Source organism: Lolium rigidum, chromosome 5 (genome assembly GCF_022539505.1).
Source record: "Lolium rigidum isolate FL_2022 chromosome 5, APGP_CSIRO_Lrig_0.1, whole genome shotgun sequence".
Taxonomy (NCBI): Eukaryota; Viridiplantae; Streptophyta; class Magnoliopsida; order Poales; family Poaceae; genus Lolium; species Lolium rigidum.
This window is the reverse complement of record NC_061512.1, coordinates 243,268,562-243,283,173: the sequence shown is the minus strand read 5'-3', so window position 1 is coordinate 243,283,173 and position 14,612 is coordinate 243,268,562. Positions and strand designations below refer to the sequence as shown.

The 14,612-nt window shown below is 45.4% G+C and overlaps 2 protein-coding genes across 2 annotated transcripts; one reads left to right on the top strand and one right to left on the bottom strand.

Moving 5' to 3' along the window:
- The first annotated feature begins 384 nt into the window (after positions 1-384).
- On the top strand, positions 385-5,016 carry LOC124658090 (protein ALTERED PHOSPHATE STARVATION RESPONSE 1-like). The gene is given in 5 exon segments (XM_047196529.1): positions 385-729; positions 731-1,179; positions 1,300-1,501; positions 2,592-2,815; positions 4,034-5,016. Coding segments are annotated over 5 exon segments (2,004 nt in total). The 3' UTR covers positions 4,818-5,016.
- Positions 5,017-5,666: 650 nt separating this feature from the next.
- On the bottom strand, positions 5,667-10,190 carry LOC124655269 (synaptotagmin-2-like). Its single transcript, XM_047194193.1, has 12 exons — positions 10,060-10,190; positions 9,159-9,257; positions 9,022-9,072; positions 8,807-8,930; positions 8,271-8,389; positions 8,090-8,191; positions 7,933-8,007; positions 7,464-7,540; positions 7,134-7,380; positions 6,692-7,045; positions 6,457-6,588; positions 5,667-6,041 (listed from the first exon to the last, which is right to left on the bottom strand). Exons 1-12 carry the CDS (start codon positions 10,168-10,170, stop codon positions 5,913-5,915), a joined length of 1,620 nt encoding a protein of 539 aa, XP_047050149.1. The 5' UTR covers positions 10,171-10,190; the 3' UTR covers positions 5,667-5,912.
- Positions 10,191-14,612: the final 4,422 nt, after the last annotated feature.

Below are 14,612 nucleotides of genomic sequence, written 5' to 3'. Positions count from 1 at the left end.
GTTGGAGCTACGCATCGGATTTCCCCACGCTGCCCTCGCGCCGCTCGCCGGAGGAATGGAGAGGCCGGGGGCACTCTGGGGATTCGGGAAAGACACCAGTCCCATGCACGCCGCCCCAAATCTTTCTCTCCCTCCTTGCTCCGCCACTCTGCTGGGTACTGGACTAGCTGCTACTCCACCTCACTGCATGCTGCTAGCTCCAAGACGCCGGTTACTTTTCAGCTCCCCTCGTCACTCTCTCACCACAAATTTGGAACGAAGCGCGAGCCAGGAGTGAAGAGCGCGCGGCAGCATCAACGGTTACCATCCAGCTACTAGGAAGGCGAATCGGAGGGGGCTGATCCATCCACCAATCGATCGGCGGCGGCGGCGGCGGCGGCGGAGATGGGCTGCTGCCAGTCGAGGCTGGAGCGGCAGGAGGCGGTGTCGCGCTGCAAGGCGCGCCGCCGCTACACCAAGCACCTCGTCCAGGCGCGCCGGGACATGGCCGCCGCGCACGCGCTCTACCTCCGCTCCCTGCGCGCCACCGGCGCCGCCCTGCTCCAGTTCGCCACCGCCGAGTCCGACAACCCGCACCCGCGCCCCCTCCGTCACCAGCCGCCGCCCTCCCCACCTCCCCCTCCCCCTCCTCCGCCACCTCCCCCGCCGCTCAGCCCCGCCCGCACCGCCACGTCCTGGACCACCACCACCTCCTCCTCCACCATCAGCGCGTCCCAGATCCTGCCTCCCACCCCCTCCCCCGCCGCCACCACCTCCCCCAATGCCCTCCAGCTGGGACTTCTGGGACCCCTTCGCGCCCTCCTCCTCCCGCTCCCCCGCCGACCACGCCGACTGGGACGACGAATCCGCCACACCCACACCCATCCCCGCCGCCGCCACCGCCCCCGCGCCGCCGCCCGTCACCGCAACCACAACCGCCGCGCGCGCCCAGGCCCCGCCCCCGGCGCCCTCCGTCGTCACCACCACCACCTCCACCGCCAGCGACCTCACCGTCGTCGCCCTGCCCCGCAACGCCAACACCACCACCGCCTCCGGGGCCGGCAACAAGGACCTCGCCGAGATCGCCACCGAGCTCGACGAGTACTTCCTCAAGGCCGCCGACGCCGGGGCCCGCGTCGCCGCGCTGCTCGAGGCGCCCATCTGCGAGCTGCCCGGCGCCAACCACAGCCTCCCAGGCAAGCAAGACATCAACCTCCACCGGGTTACCTACTTCTTCCATCCACTGCTCGCATTTCACCAATTTCTGACGAATTCTTCGCTGCGCATGTGAAATGGGATCGCTGATGTTTCTGCAGGGAGGGTGCTGAGCTACGGCAAGAACCTGAAGCCGATGGGGTGGTCGTGGAGCGGAGGGGGAGGTGGAGGGTACGGGAAAGGCAGCAACAATGGCTTCTCCAGGTTCGACAGAGGAGACGACGGCGGAGGCAGTGGGATCCTCAGCCACTCCTCCACCGTCGAGAGGCTCTACGCCTGGGAGAAGAAGCTCTTTCTTGATGTCAAGGTGCGCTTCAGTTTGCAGTCCACTGCCATTTTACATTATAGCTTCAATTTTGATTCGTCCAAATCTGCACTGCTAGCTCGAGCAGACAGATTCATCGAAATGTACAGTAATGGAGCACACAGATTCATCGGAAATGTGCTGCTCAATTTAGATAGATCTCAAGCAGTGGGTGAGTGATGAGTGAGTGAGTGGCTTGGTGCTTTTGAGGAGCAGCCTCCTTTTGCTGTGCTGTTTGGCAGCTTGGTTATTATCATATTGTGCTGCCTGTGATGGGATATACCCACAAGGATTCAGTGGGGTGGCAATTGGTTCTGTCTGAAGAAAAGCACATACCAGGCACATGGATACTGCTTGCATTGTTTGTTTGTTCATTTAGCAGTATAGTATTATAAGTCGTTTTGCCCTCTCTCTGTCGGGAGGAGGTTCTGTTTATAATATGATATTCACTGAAAGTGCCTTCGGATTCTTCCAACTAGAAATGATCGTCGTGCTTTATTTTATCTTAACCATATAGCCATTTAGCACTCGTCTTTTTACCTGTCTGTCAGGAGCTTCTGTAAATACGATATTCAGTGTAAGCGCCTTTGGATTCTTCCAAGTAGAAATGATCATCGTGTTTTATTTTATCTTAAGCATATAACCATGAATTGGCTTTGTCAGAGAGGAGCTGTAAAGATAGAAATTGATGTACCATTGTTCTCTGAATATTGTTACTCCCTCCGTCTATAAATAGATGTCTCAACTTTGTCAAAATTTGAATGTATCTAGACCTATTTTAGTATCTAGATACATTCAAATTTGTCCTAAGTTGAGACATCCTTTTATAGACGGAGGTTAGTACAACTCATATGATCCTGGATCAAGTTATTTTTAAATTTGTTCAACTCCTTTGCCATGGTAAAGATAGGATGTTTACGCTTCTCTGATCGTCTTCAGTAAGTACTCATCGATCGTCAGCTTTACTTAAAGCTCTAAAGATAAGGATCCTTATGCTTCTTTTGATAGGAATAGGGCATGACTTTGCAGAGTTTTCCCCCTTTTATTTCACATCAAAGTTTACTCTAACCGCACGATCAATCCAACCGAGCAGAGTTACGAGGGGCTTAAGCAGGAGCACGACAAGAAGGTAGGGCTGCTGCGGAAGCAGGAGGTGAGGGGCGTGGACTACCTCAAAATGGAGAAGAACAGGATGGAGATGGAGAGCCTGGAGTCCAAGATGCTGGTGGCCACCCAGTCCATCGACACCACCACCTCCGAGATCATCAGGCTCAGAGAATCCGAGCTGTTTCCTCAGCTCCTTGAGCTGGTTGCTGGGTCAGTACAACACTACCATACCTTCACCCCTGCCTTCACCACTCTACTCATTCGTGTACTGCTACCATATGCATAGCATAGTACCTCACATGTCTCTCTACTTCAGTACTTCCCCTAGTACATTTCGTCTTTTGCGTACTTGCATATGAGCTTGATGAGGTAGCTAGGCTTGGACGTATGTATGGACCACGGTAAAGGGATTTCCCAAACGAGGCCTGTGAGATCAGCAGTGCCATTAGTTCTTTGCACTTGTGATCCTACAAACCAGAGCTCCATACCGTGCTGCTCTTCCTATTTGATCTAGTTGTACTCAGCTTTGGCACTGTAGCAAGTCAACATTCACTGATCTAGGTGAGAGCATTCAAGTAGTGAAGTAATATGGTGTGGTGTTGGTGGGATCCTCATGCCTTGCCCGTCCTGGCTGAATCTCCTGTTCATTGATTCAGTCAGTACTACCTAGGCCTAGTTGAGAGATCTCCCAGTCCCCCAGGCATCACTTGCCTGGTCCAGCTGAGCTGATCCCTTTGGGCAATGGTGATGTAGGTCACTTACAGATCAAACCTTTCAGGGTGACAGCGCCCCTAGTGGTGGTGTTTGACATGTCATTGCTTGATGGTATGAGTCTGATGATTAGAGTAGTGCTGTTCATCAACATTGGAACCGTCTTTAGGGAGTTTCAGAATGCGTCTTGCTGGATAATTCATTGGTTTTTAAAGAGCTTTGTTTTCGTAAAGGGGAAAGGGGAAAGATCATGCGAGTCCCTTGTTCATGGCACTTCTGCTTTGGTATCAGCCATTGCGTGTCTCGCTCGGTCCTCTAAAGTTCTTGTATGGTTTTTCATCAATGATGTGGTGAGCTAAACTTGGTGTATACTTTGTTTAATGTCATCATTATGCAGCTAAATGAAGGAGTTACTTTGAGATTATGAAGTAGAACTACACAATCCATTTTCTTTGCAAACCCTCTTGTTTGTTCCTGCTATACACATAATTTGGCTGAATTGTCCATTACCTGGCTTTGTTGCTGCACTTTACTTACAGTTGCTTGTGCACTAGAATAGCAGCTGCCCCCTGTTGCACTTACAAGGGACCTCTATGAATAACATCAGTACTCTCAGATAATTCAATGCATCAATTATTTCCTGGCAGTACATTTTCCTTTCTTGGGCACCCTATTTATCTGTTCTAATGTATATTTCCTTTTGTGACTGCATTCCAGCTTGATGAGCATGTGGAGGGGCATGTACGAGTGTCATCAAGTGCAGACCCACATGGTGCAGCAGCTTGAATATCTCACCAATTCCTTGAGTACCAACCCGACCTCCAATGACCACCGGCAAGCAGCTCTCCAGCTCGAGATAGAGGTGGACAGGTGGTACTCGGCATTCTGCAGCCTGGTCAAGTCCCAGAGAGACTATGTCTATTCGTTGACCGGCTGGCTTCGCCTCTCCCTGTTCCAATGCCATCATAATCCACTTGTGAAAAACATCCAGAACTCCGATATCTACGCCCTGTGTGAGGAATGGCAGCTAGCTATTGACCGGATCCCCGACAAGGTGGCTTCAGAAGGGATCAAGACTCTCCTGTCAGTGATCCATGCCGTCGTAGTTCAGCAGGTGGAGGAGCAGAAGCAAAAGAAGAGGTCAGACGCTGCTTTCAAGGAATTCGAGAAGAAGACTGAGGAGCTGAGATCCCTGGAGTCCAAATATGGGCCGTACTCTGCTGAGGGTTACGGAGAAATGACGCGGAAGACACCGGTGTCGGAGAAGCGGGTGAAGGTAGAGGCCCTGAGGAGCAGGGCGGATGATGAGAAGAGCAAGTACCAGAAGAGCGTCGGGGTCACGAGAGCGATGACCCTGAACAACCTCCAGACAGGGTTCCCCAACGTCTTCCAGGCGATGACGGGCTTCGCCAGCGTTTGCATGGAGGCGTTCGAGTCGGTTTACAACTTCAAGCGCAGCTCAGACCGGGCTCCGCTTGACATGAAGAGGCTACTGACCTGAGAGTGGCATCGCTTCAAGATGGCTTAGGCTCACTGTATAAAATGTATACAATCGTGGACTTCTAGTGTAATGGTAGAGGCCTGAAGAGATTTACCTGGGTAGGCACAGAAATGCCTTGAGCTCATTTACTTTCTGTAAATGAACTTGAGCCTTCCTTTTCGCGCAGCTACTAGGGTATTAATCTGTTGTCTAATCCATAATGTCTGTAGTTTTTGTCAGTGTATCAATTCAGATTTTGGTGGTAGATGGCAACACAATATTTTGTGTAATCTAGAATTCAGCCGTGCCTGCAAATTGCTGACGAATTTACGGTGACTTCAAGTATACTTCTAGAGTTCTAGTGTTATGTTAGTGACTTCAAGTATACTTCTAGAATTGCTTCAGGCCGTTTACTAGTAGCTGCGCGAAAAGGAAGGCTAGTAAATGAACTGGAGCCTGATATGTTGTCTAATTCAGACTAAAAGCTACTGTTCGAAAGTAGTTTGTGTCAGGATATCAGTTTGGGTTTTCATGTTAGATAGAAACAGTTTTGTTTGAATCAAGGATTCAGCACCTTCGCTGCTGCAAATACATTATAATCTATGTTGCCTCCATCTCCTCCCTGTTTCTAAAACACGGAGTGCTCATTGCAAGTTCAGTGCAGCATTCACACACGCCTACGGATGTAAATATACTCGGAAAATTTGGGCATATGTGTGGCATGTTCAATAGATAGTAGAAGGGGGTTTAATTTGGCACATAGCCAGTGTCTAATTTGCATTTAATCAAGGGGGTTTAACCTTTCGTGCCAGTGTAAAGTTCTTGCCGCAATGGGTGTCAAACAGATGGGTGCAAGTAAAGAATAGTAGCTTTTAGTCTGTCGAAAACTCCATTCGCATCTGCACTCTTGGTGTGTCTACAACAAGTCTGTAGTTCTGAGGAAACATTTGAATGATTAACAGAAAATCTCAACGAGGTAAAACAGATGTCTAGAAAGTAGAAACAAATATCTACATGAACTCAACTACAGGTATTCACGGACTGCTTTATGGCATAAAGCTTCCTGTACTTTGCGACGGTCCAAGCATTTTGGCACTCTCCTCGCAGTTTCAGTTTCTATGAAGTTCTCCACTGCAACTCGATTTGAATCTGCCCATTTTTCGAGTCAATGAGATGATACTTTTCGTTGATCCGCTTGTTGCTGATCACGTCAGCCAGGCTTATATCAATGTAACCCAAGGTTTCCTGTAGAAACATAACACAAGCATCAAGGTAAGAAAATTCAAGACCTACTACCTTTGTTCCAAAATATAAGCCTTTTTAGAAAGCTAGTTTAACTTTCTAGAAGGTCAATTTTTCGGAAGGGATGTCATATGTATACATAAAAGAGATAGAAAGTCAATTTTTCATACCCATATAGAAATAGAAAACTGAAGGACTAAAAAATATCATATTAACAACAAAGAGCAGATATTCAGAAAGCACGTAACTAGTGAACTTAACTGTGAGTCTGTGACTATCAGCCATGATACATCTGTTATGAACTAAATTTGAGGTTCTCCGGTATTATTTTTCCTAATCTTGTTGCCAAGCAACTATAAACATTTGTTGCAAGTTACTTCATCAATTAAGAGCCGGAATTGCATGTATATAATCATACCTTGCCATGTAATATCCCTTTCTTTCCAGCTTTGCTTAGGACTTCAACATGCATTTTATCATTTGCAGGTGGTTCCTCACAAACAAACTCAAATTCATCCTCCCAGCGTGGATCTCTGTTCTTCTTGATCACCTGGTATAGAAGAAGAAATTTGGTGACATGCAGCATGAAATAAAACCACAGCCTTTGCATATAGCAATGTTAAAGTGAATAAAAAAACTACAGCCATAATTACCTTTGTTTTCTTCTCTTCTCCCTTAAAGATTATCTTTGCGTATGGATTTGTGTGATGCTTCCCTTCAAGATCTTGAGCTTCATGAACAACAACATAAAGCAGCCCACCACCAGCAGGAGTATCATCTGGAGCTTTCTGTACTTCATCAGTACCATCCATGCTTTCCTTCTCCATGTCTTCTTCCTTGAAAGGCTTATAAGTCGCCTCCAGAATTATCTGACCTCGAGATTTCTCATTTTGTATATCATTTGGATCCATGGTCTTCAGTAAGTTAAGAGTCAGAACTTTAGTCTCCTCTGGGGGAAGTTCTTTCAACAGAATCACATTCATGCCCATCCTCTCATGTTTCCCAACCTGTATATATCAAAGAGATAACTGAATATTATTTGGTAACTTACAACAACAAAAACTACAGCATATTTCATGAACAAGGAAGTCATGCCTGTTCCCAGTCGAAGACATTAATTTCCAGCGACTGGTTTTCTGGATCTGTCACAACAAATTTGAAATCTTCGTTCCACTCTGGATTGAGATTGCTGCGCTTCACTGTTGTTTTCTTGGATGGAAGCTTGTCATCTGACATCTTAAGTTTCGCATAGGGGTCTGATTTACCCAACAGATCCTTCTTTTTCAGATTCTGAGCTCTTACAACCTTCACAAGTAGAATTCCAACAGGCCTCTTTGATGCTCTGTGAATATGCAGGAGCCATTAGCAACAGGTATTTTAGAAATACTAAACAAAACAAAACGAACTAAGTGACCAAAACTATACTTTGAGGGATCCATTATAGGCACTTCTAGCGTCTTTGGCCACAAATACATGCTCGCAACTTGCTTCTTGATGGTGTCCTGCAAATGCACAAAGCATAATTGTTAAATAGCAAAATAATTTTATTGAGGGATGAAGCTAGATTCCAAATTTTCAGTTAGCGAGGTGCTGCACACCACTGCAGCGAGTGAGTTAGACGCCCAAAATAACAAGAATAATATAGGTGACATCAAGTTATAAGTTATAACAAGGCAAAAATCTAGCTTTGGATACACAACAATTTCGTTTTGAATAGGCGTATAAACACATGTAGACCAGTATACAGCAAGACCAAGCTACAGCAGCACATCAAGTTTGATATAAATGTTGAAGAGCTGAGATAATTCATTCATGAGAGCAAGTTGCAAATATAATGAATTAACATTTAAATTAAGCGTGAGAAATGAAGAATCAGAATAGGATTCAGGAATACCTGTACAAACTTGTAAAGAACAGGAATAGCCATTAAATCTGCTCCAAAAACTTTGAGCCCAAAATCAACATGTGGCTGCAAAAGAGATTATAACCAGTAAAAAACTAAAACAAATGATCAGGAGAGTAGAAAAAACACAAGCGGTCGGTTGTCAGACCTTCTCCATGAGAGAGACAAGGATATTAGCAAAACAAGGAAATGTAGGCACCAACGGCTTCAGAGTAATACGAGGCGAAGCAAAGACTTGCAGATCCACAATCTGAAAGAGCACGGAGAAAAATGAAATCAAACCACAATAACGACTTACTATTTCAGCTCCAGACAGAGGGAATTAATACCTGAACAGTTGCTTTCAACCCATAAGCCTTTGCAACAACAGTGATATTGGGATTTGCAGCCCACTTGAGACATGGTTCCATTATCAACTCTTTCTCTTCCGTGACATAGACTTTCATTCCTGGAGGAAAGCATCAAGTGCAAAATTGCCACATCAGTATAGCGTAACACCAGGATATGAAGAGAGTTCAAAAGACATCATTATCACAACTAGACGCTTAAATATCACCATTTCTACAAAGAAGGCCGAAAGGTAATGATTCCAATCAAGAGTAAATGCAATGTCATATGCCAGACACAACATATAGTTGATTAACGGGAGTGGTACCAACATCTACAAGTAAAATACATTGCTTCTTATTCATATGCTAGCTGAAAGGTTTAAAACAATGTAGAACAAAAGCAGCATTCTGCAGGTGTGTACAGAAAAATAAGAACACAGATACTACAAAGTACTAATTCTGTTTTTTTTTCAACAGAAACAGAACCTACTGCGAGTACAAAAGCAGGGCTAATGTGCCTACAAGATAGTACTAACCTTGAAAGGTGGGTGGTAAGCTACCCAGGGTAAGTGTTTCGAACTCAACAGAATCTATCTTATACTTCGCAGTGTTCTCTGCAATAATTGGCTTTGCAATATCCTGCACCATTCTGCACACAGCCTGCAGGATAATTAAACCATATATCACATAAATCTTAGTTTCAGTGAGAAATAAACATCCCAAACTCAGAGTTATCTACAGCATCAAGTACCTTGTCAACATAAGGCCACATCAGTTCCAAAAACCTGTTCAGCCAATCAATCTAGCAACAAATATGAGTGAAATCAGAATACAAATATAAATATAAAATAACCTGAATTTGCTAGCTTAAGGTATGGGTGAGCATACTCGATCATAGTCAGGATTCTTGACCCACATAGGAATTTCAGGAAGGATTGCATCCAAAGAATTTGAGTCGTATTCCACCAGCGGACGAACTTTGACATCCTGAAAGGCAATCAGGAGTAAAAATTACCAATATGTGACACTGAGTGTGATCATAAACATCATATATATTCCAGTTATAACAGGACACAAAACATATGAAATAAGGTGGAAATGGAAAATAAGCAGACCACATACTTAATTTAAATTATAAAGATTTATCCTTGCAAATTTCCATGTAATACGCAAAAAAAGGTGTAACATAGTAATATAAGCCATCCGATATCCAATGGACTCAAGAAAGACTAATTAGATAGTCCAAGACCAAGGGTTTTCATTGTCTAGAGAGCAGATGACTTCTCTGAACAAAGGCCCGTGCGATCATATCATGTAACCAACCAAGTTGCTATTAAAGAGGTACATTTCACCTTTACAACAGTGACTGCTACATTATTGGTTAAGGGCATGCAGCTACTTTGCCTGACAACTCCAAGTTGTGCAATGGCATGGAACTTCCAAGGCAAATACCATGGTCCCAGCCCCCGAAGTGGTCTATTTCAGTACACAAAGTGTGCACAGTATATGCGCATACATTGCGTATAAAGAAACTGTAGCATTTTAAAACCCAAAATCGAACAATGTATACTAAACTCAGCAGGTCATATCAACGCTGTGCGGCAAAAATGTACTGAATTAGGTTGTCATGTGCAAAAGAGTTAGTGTGGTCATGTGTAGCTCCATGCAACTGTATCTCTTAACAGCATAAGCTCAAATTATGTCAAGATTGCATCAGTCAAAATAATTAAACACACAACGATGTTTACACAGAGTAAAAAAACAGGTAGAATGGAAGAAAAATCTCCACCTTGACGTCAGTTGGCTGGAAGTAGATGAAGAAGTAGTACCCGATGACAATACCAGCGGTGAATCCAAAGCCAAATCCAGAGAAACCAAGTACCGTGCTGACTACGCCCATCTCTGATTACTTGTGAAGACCTGAGAAGTATGCCAGCTTTGTATCAGAAGCATGTTTCAAAGTTACACGCAAGAAAAGAAGTAAAGGGACGTATTACTCTCAGCTGAAGCTGAGTAAATCAATCGAAATAACACTTCGAAATTCGCCAACTAGCAGTAGCATTCAACTCTGTTCTTTTGGCAAATATCCTATTCGATGTTACGCAAATGGCATGAAAATATCCCCAATGTTTTTTATTTATTTATCACAGGCAGATCTACACCCACCCAGAAAGGCAACATAAAGCAGATTTCCTCATAAGAAAATGGAAGGTCCCATCACAGTGCGGAAGCAACGCCCCAGCCAACATATCGTGGAATGCTTTATAATAATTAGGGAAAACGACGGGCAGGTTAATGATAAAACCCAAAGCTTGTCACAGCTAATCCAACTGGTTTGACAACGTATATATATTAAGATAAAGGTAGTTGGAGGCAAGGAGCATAGCTGTAGCTTTCTGAGTTGATCCCACGGCTTTCAGAATAATATAGTGGTGGCACCACCAAGTTGCATGGTGGAGGAAAAGAACAGTATGCTCGGAGGTGGCACTTTGGCAGATTGCTCTTGCTTGGCGGGTCAGGTCTGCGCTTTAACCTATGCTTTGAAGGCAGGTTTCGTGTTTGGGATCTCAAATCAGGAATGGCTAATTGGAGGCACCAGTAGATTATTGGTATGGGGAAATTGTCGTACAGTACATGGTACAGAAAACACCCAAATAAACGTAGTTTTGGTCTTCCCATGAAATGTGAATCTGCTTACAGAAAGCTGTTGGGAACAATCGATCGATTGATGAACAATTTTGCAGTAGAGCTGCGTGCGAGTTAGTACAGGGTTCCTGTGCTGCCCAGACAAACAAACAACAAATCCGTAGTGCTACGCACCGACGCATTCTGGTGTAGGAAAACAAAGCAGAGTAACTGCTACGCACCGACACGATTCTGATGGAGGAAACGAAACAGAGTAACTGCAGCTGTTGTTCGAAAACGCATCATCAGTCAGAAAACAAATCGCGCAAATGCCCCGAGGAACCGAACGCCACCAACCGGATCGAGCCACGCGGCCGGGAGGAGCGGGGATCGGCTCCGGCGACGACGCCGTCGGTGCGGATCGGAACGGCCAGCATGCCTAGCGCGGAACACGAAACCGTCGCCCACGGCACGGAGCCGCGGCGGGCTCCACCCGTGCCCGGTTAGAACAACGCCCGCGCCGCGGATTCGAAATCGTGAATTCTCATCGTACTATCCTGCCTGCGGGGGCACGGGCTTGCCACCGACGGAACCCGCGCGCGCGACAGGGAACCCGAAGGATCGGCGCGGACGCGGACGCGGAGCGGCAGAACGGGTAGGGGAGAGGTATAGAGAGGCGAGGACGAACCAGAGAAGCCGGCTCCGGCAAGGGCGGCGGCGCGGTGGTCGGTGACCGGTCCCCTGGCCGCGGATCAGGAGGCGACGCGGGCGGCCATGGATGGCGGCGAGAGGATCTCTTCGGTTTCGACGGTGCGTGGAGGCGGAGGAATCGAATGGAGTGAGGGAAGCGTCTGGTGTGTGGTGCGCCTGGGGCTGGGGCTGGGCACGTTGCGGCACACGCGGCCGCGATCCCAGGCCAGCCGGCCCCTAATTAAAGCCGATTAATTATGCCAGTCATGCCGCTCGCTCCCCCTCCTTTTGCTCCCTGTGGACAGCTAGCCGTGTCGCGCTCGCTGGGTCCCTGGCGTGTGGGCCAGGGCACGCCGCGTGCGGTCCGTGTGGTGCACGGCAGGCGTGCGACGCTGGTGTGTGCCCCGTGATCATGGCATGAGCTTTTTGTTTGTAATAAAAAATATACATGTATGAACTTACATGCCAAACATCATGATTAGGGTTTCCAAAAAAAATCTTCATGAATGGGAAAATTAACAAACATGAATTTCAATATTTTCTAAAATAGTGCCATGTTACGGTAAAATGGCTCAGGATTTTTCATACGATTTCCAATTAAAAAGTTTTTATATGGAAATGTATCTAAGAAAAAGTTACATCCAGTTCCAATGCCTATGGTTGTTTACTACTATGGTTTTCTAGATTTCTCGAAATCAAAGAACAAAATAGAGTTTTCGGAGGTTTTAGATTTCAATGCAAAAAAATCAAAAAAAAACAATTTAGCTCCTAGTGAGCCACTGGTTGTTTCTCGAAAAATTGAACCAGCCACCTACCCCCACTAACTCCACAATATCCGCATTCAAACATTCCCCTTCCACCCCTACCCCCTCCATCACTTGCTCCCTGCCTGCTTGCCCCTTCTCCTTCTCCTCTTCCTCCACGCCGCCTGCTTCCCCCATTCCTCCATGCCGTCTCTTCCTCTTGGGTCTCTGCCTCCTCTAACTCCTCCATGCCCAACGACCTCACCGACCCGAGCGCCCACATCTGCGCCACCTCACCCTCGCCTCAGCGCCCCTCGTCGACAGCCCTGCCTCTATGCCACCTCGAACTCGTCAGCCCGAGCCAAATACAATTGTAAGATGAAAAACCATGATAGTTTACACTTATCAAAGAAAAGGAAAAAAACTGGGGCGGCTTGTGATCATTTGAATGAAATCTCAGAAATAAGTCAATTTGCCAGAAACTTAAATAAAATCAATCAAGCTCGCTGATAGAAGTTGATTAAATATTTTGCATATTATAAAATACAGTAGTTGCAGCTTTCCCAAAGTGAGCGTAGATTGAAGTGCAAGTGCATGATAAAAAAAAAGATGTGAATAAACCTGTTTACAAATGAAATTCAAAAGTACAACAATAAACAAATACAGTCGTCCCTAAAAAGGTACTCCCTCTGATCCATATTAGTTGCCACAAATATAGATGTATCTAGACATATTTTAGTTCTAGGTGCGTTCATACTAGTGGCAAGTAATATGAAATGGGAGTACTACATTAGTGGTGTAGAATAAGCGCACACTTGCAGACCAAATTAAATGAATATACTGATTTCGTACAAAATTCTACCTACATTTATTCCAACTTGGTATAATTTATATTTAAACTAGCAAAAACAAGCATAACACAGTGTTTAAGTTGGCACGTCGTTATCGCTGCTGCAGTTTGATCGATGTGTTATTGCCCTGATCATGTTCAAGTTGCCAAATGGCTCCCTGGAAAGAGTAAAGAAATTAGTAGCCAAATGGCAAAGAAAAACGAGAGCACGTAAGTTGTTTAATTAGCCGGTCGAATCAGAGCTGCATGGCTTGGCAGTCAAGATAATGCTGAGGTGAGGCGCCAAGGATTCATCCATCCGTTCCAGAGATCTGAGACGGCCTAGCCCTAGCGGTCAGAATCAAGACGACGGTCCGTACGTCATCGAGATACGGACAACGCCATGCGCGATCGTGTACCCTGGTGCAACAGACCGATCGAGAACGACGTGGATAGATGTGGACGCGTCGCCCTGGGATTTTCCTCCCAAAATTATTTATATACCAGTGGCATTGTCTTGGACCGGTGCTTCGTATCGTACGCATATACAGTATATAGTGTCGTCGGCTCCACCTCCACGCATCAGGTTCCTTAAGCCAAAATGGCTCTCGCTGTCACTCACATAGTCACATTGTACCGGTGTCGGCAGGGCAGCTTTGGACTTGGATAAGACGGAGTCGGACGAGCGTGCCGGTCGCTCTCTGATAAAGTTGTTTGGACCCACGGAAATTTTTGGGTGATAGGAGAAATTATTTTTGTTGAATAACGGGAATTTTGTGAACATGTATACTTCTGACCATGTATAATGCTGAAACTGATATTATTCGTTCGAAATTTGTCATTTTCATCTAAGCTACATACAAAAATGGCACACACACATGTACATATGTGTATCCTCTTAAGTGTAAAATGAATTATTTTGAATTTCTGATATGTGGAGAATTACTACACGTTGATTTTTTTTTTTCATTTTTTTCATTTTTCACTTTTTGGTTTTTTTCCTTTTTCTTTTCTTTCTGTTTTTGAACAAATTTTAATTCAACCAAATTTCAAAGTGAAGCAAACTTTAAATTCGAGCAAATTTAAAAGTTCAAAAAAAAATAAGTTCAAGCTAATTTTAAAGTTAAGAAAATTTTAAATTCGAGCTAATTTCAAAGTTAAGAAAAAATTGAATGTGAGCAAATATGAAAATCTTGAAATTTTACTTTTCAAAATCTTTATATATTTCAAATATGGAAATTTATTCGAAATAATAGAAAAATAAATAACAATAGAAGGAAGCCCTTACCTGGGCCGGCCTAGCAAGAAGGCACGCACCTGGAGCGCAAGCATCGCCCAAGCAATGCGTGCTGGTCGCTCCGGCGGGCGGGCGATGTATAGGCGCTCCCGAGAATGCTCGCTCGCGCTAGCGAGAAGTCCACATTTTGTTGAAGCGATGGCTTCATGAGCTTGGCC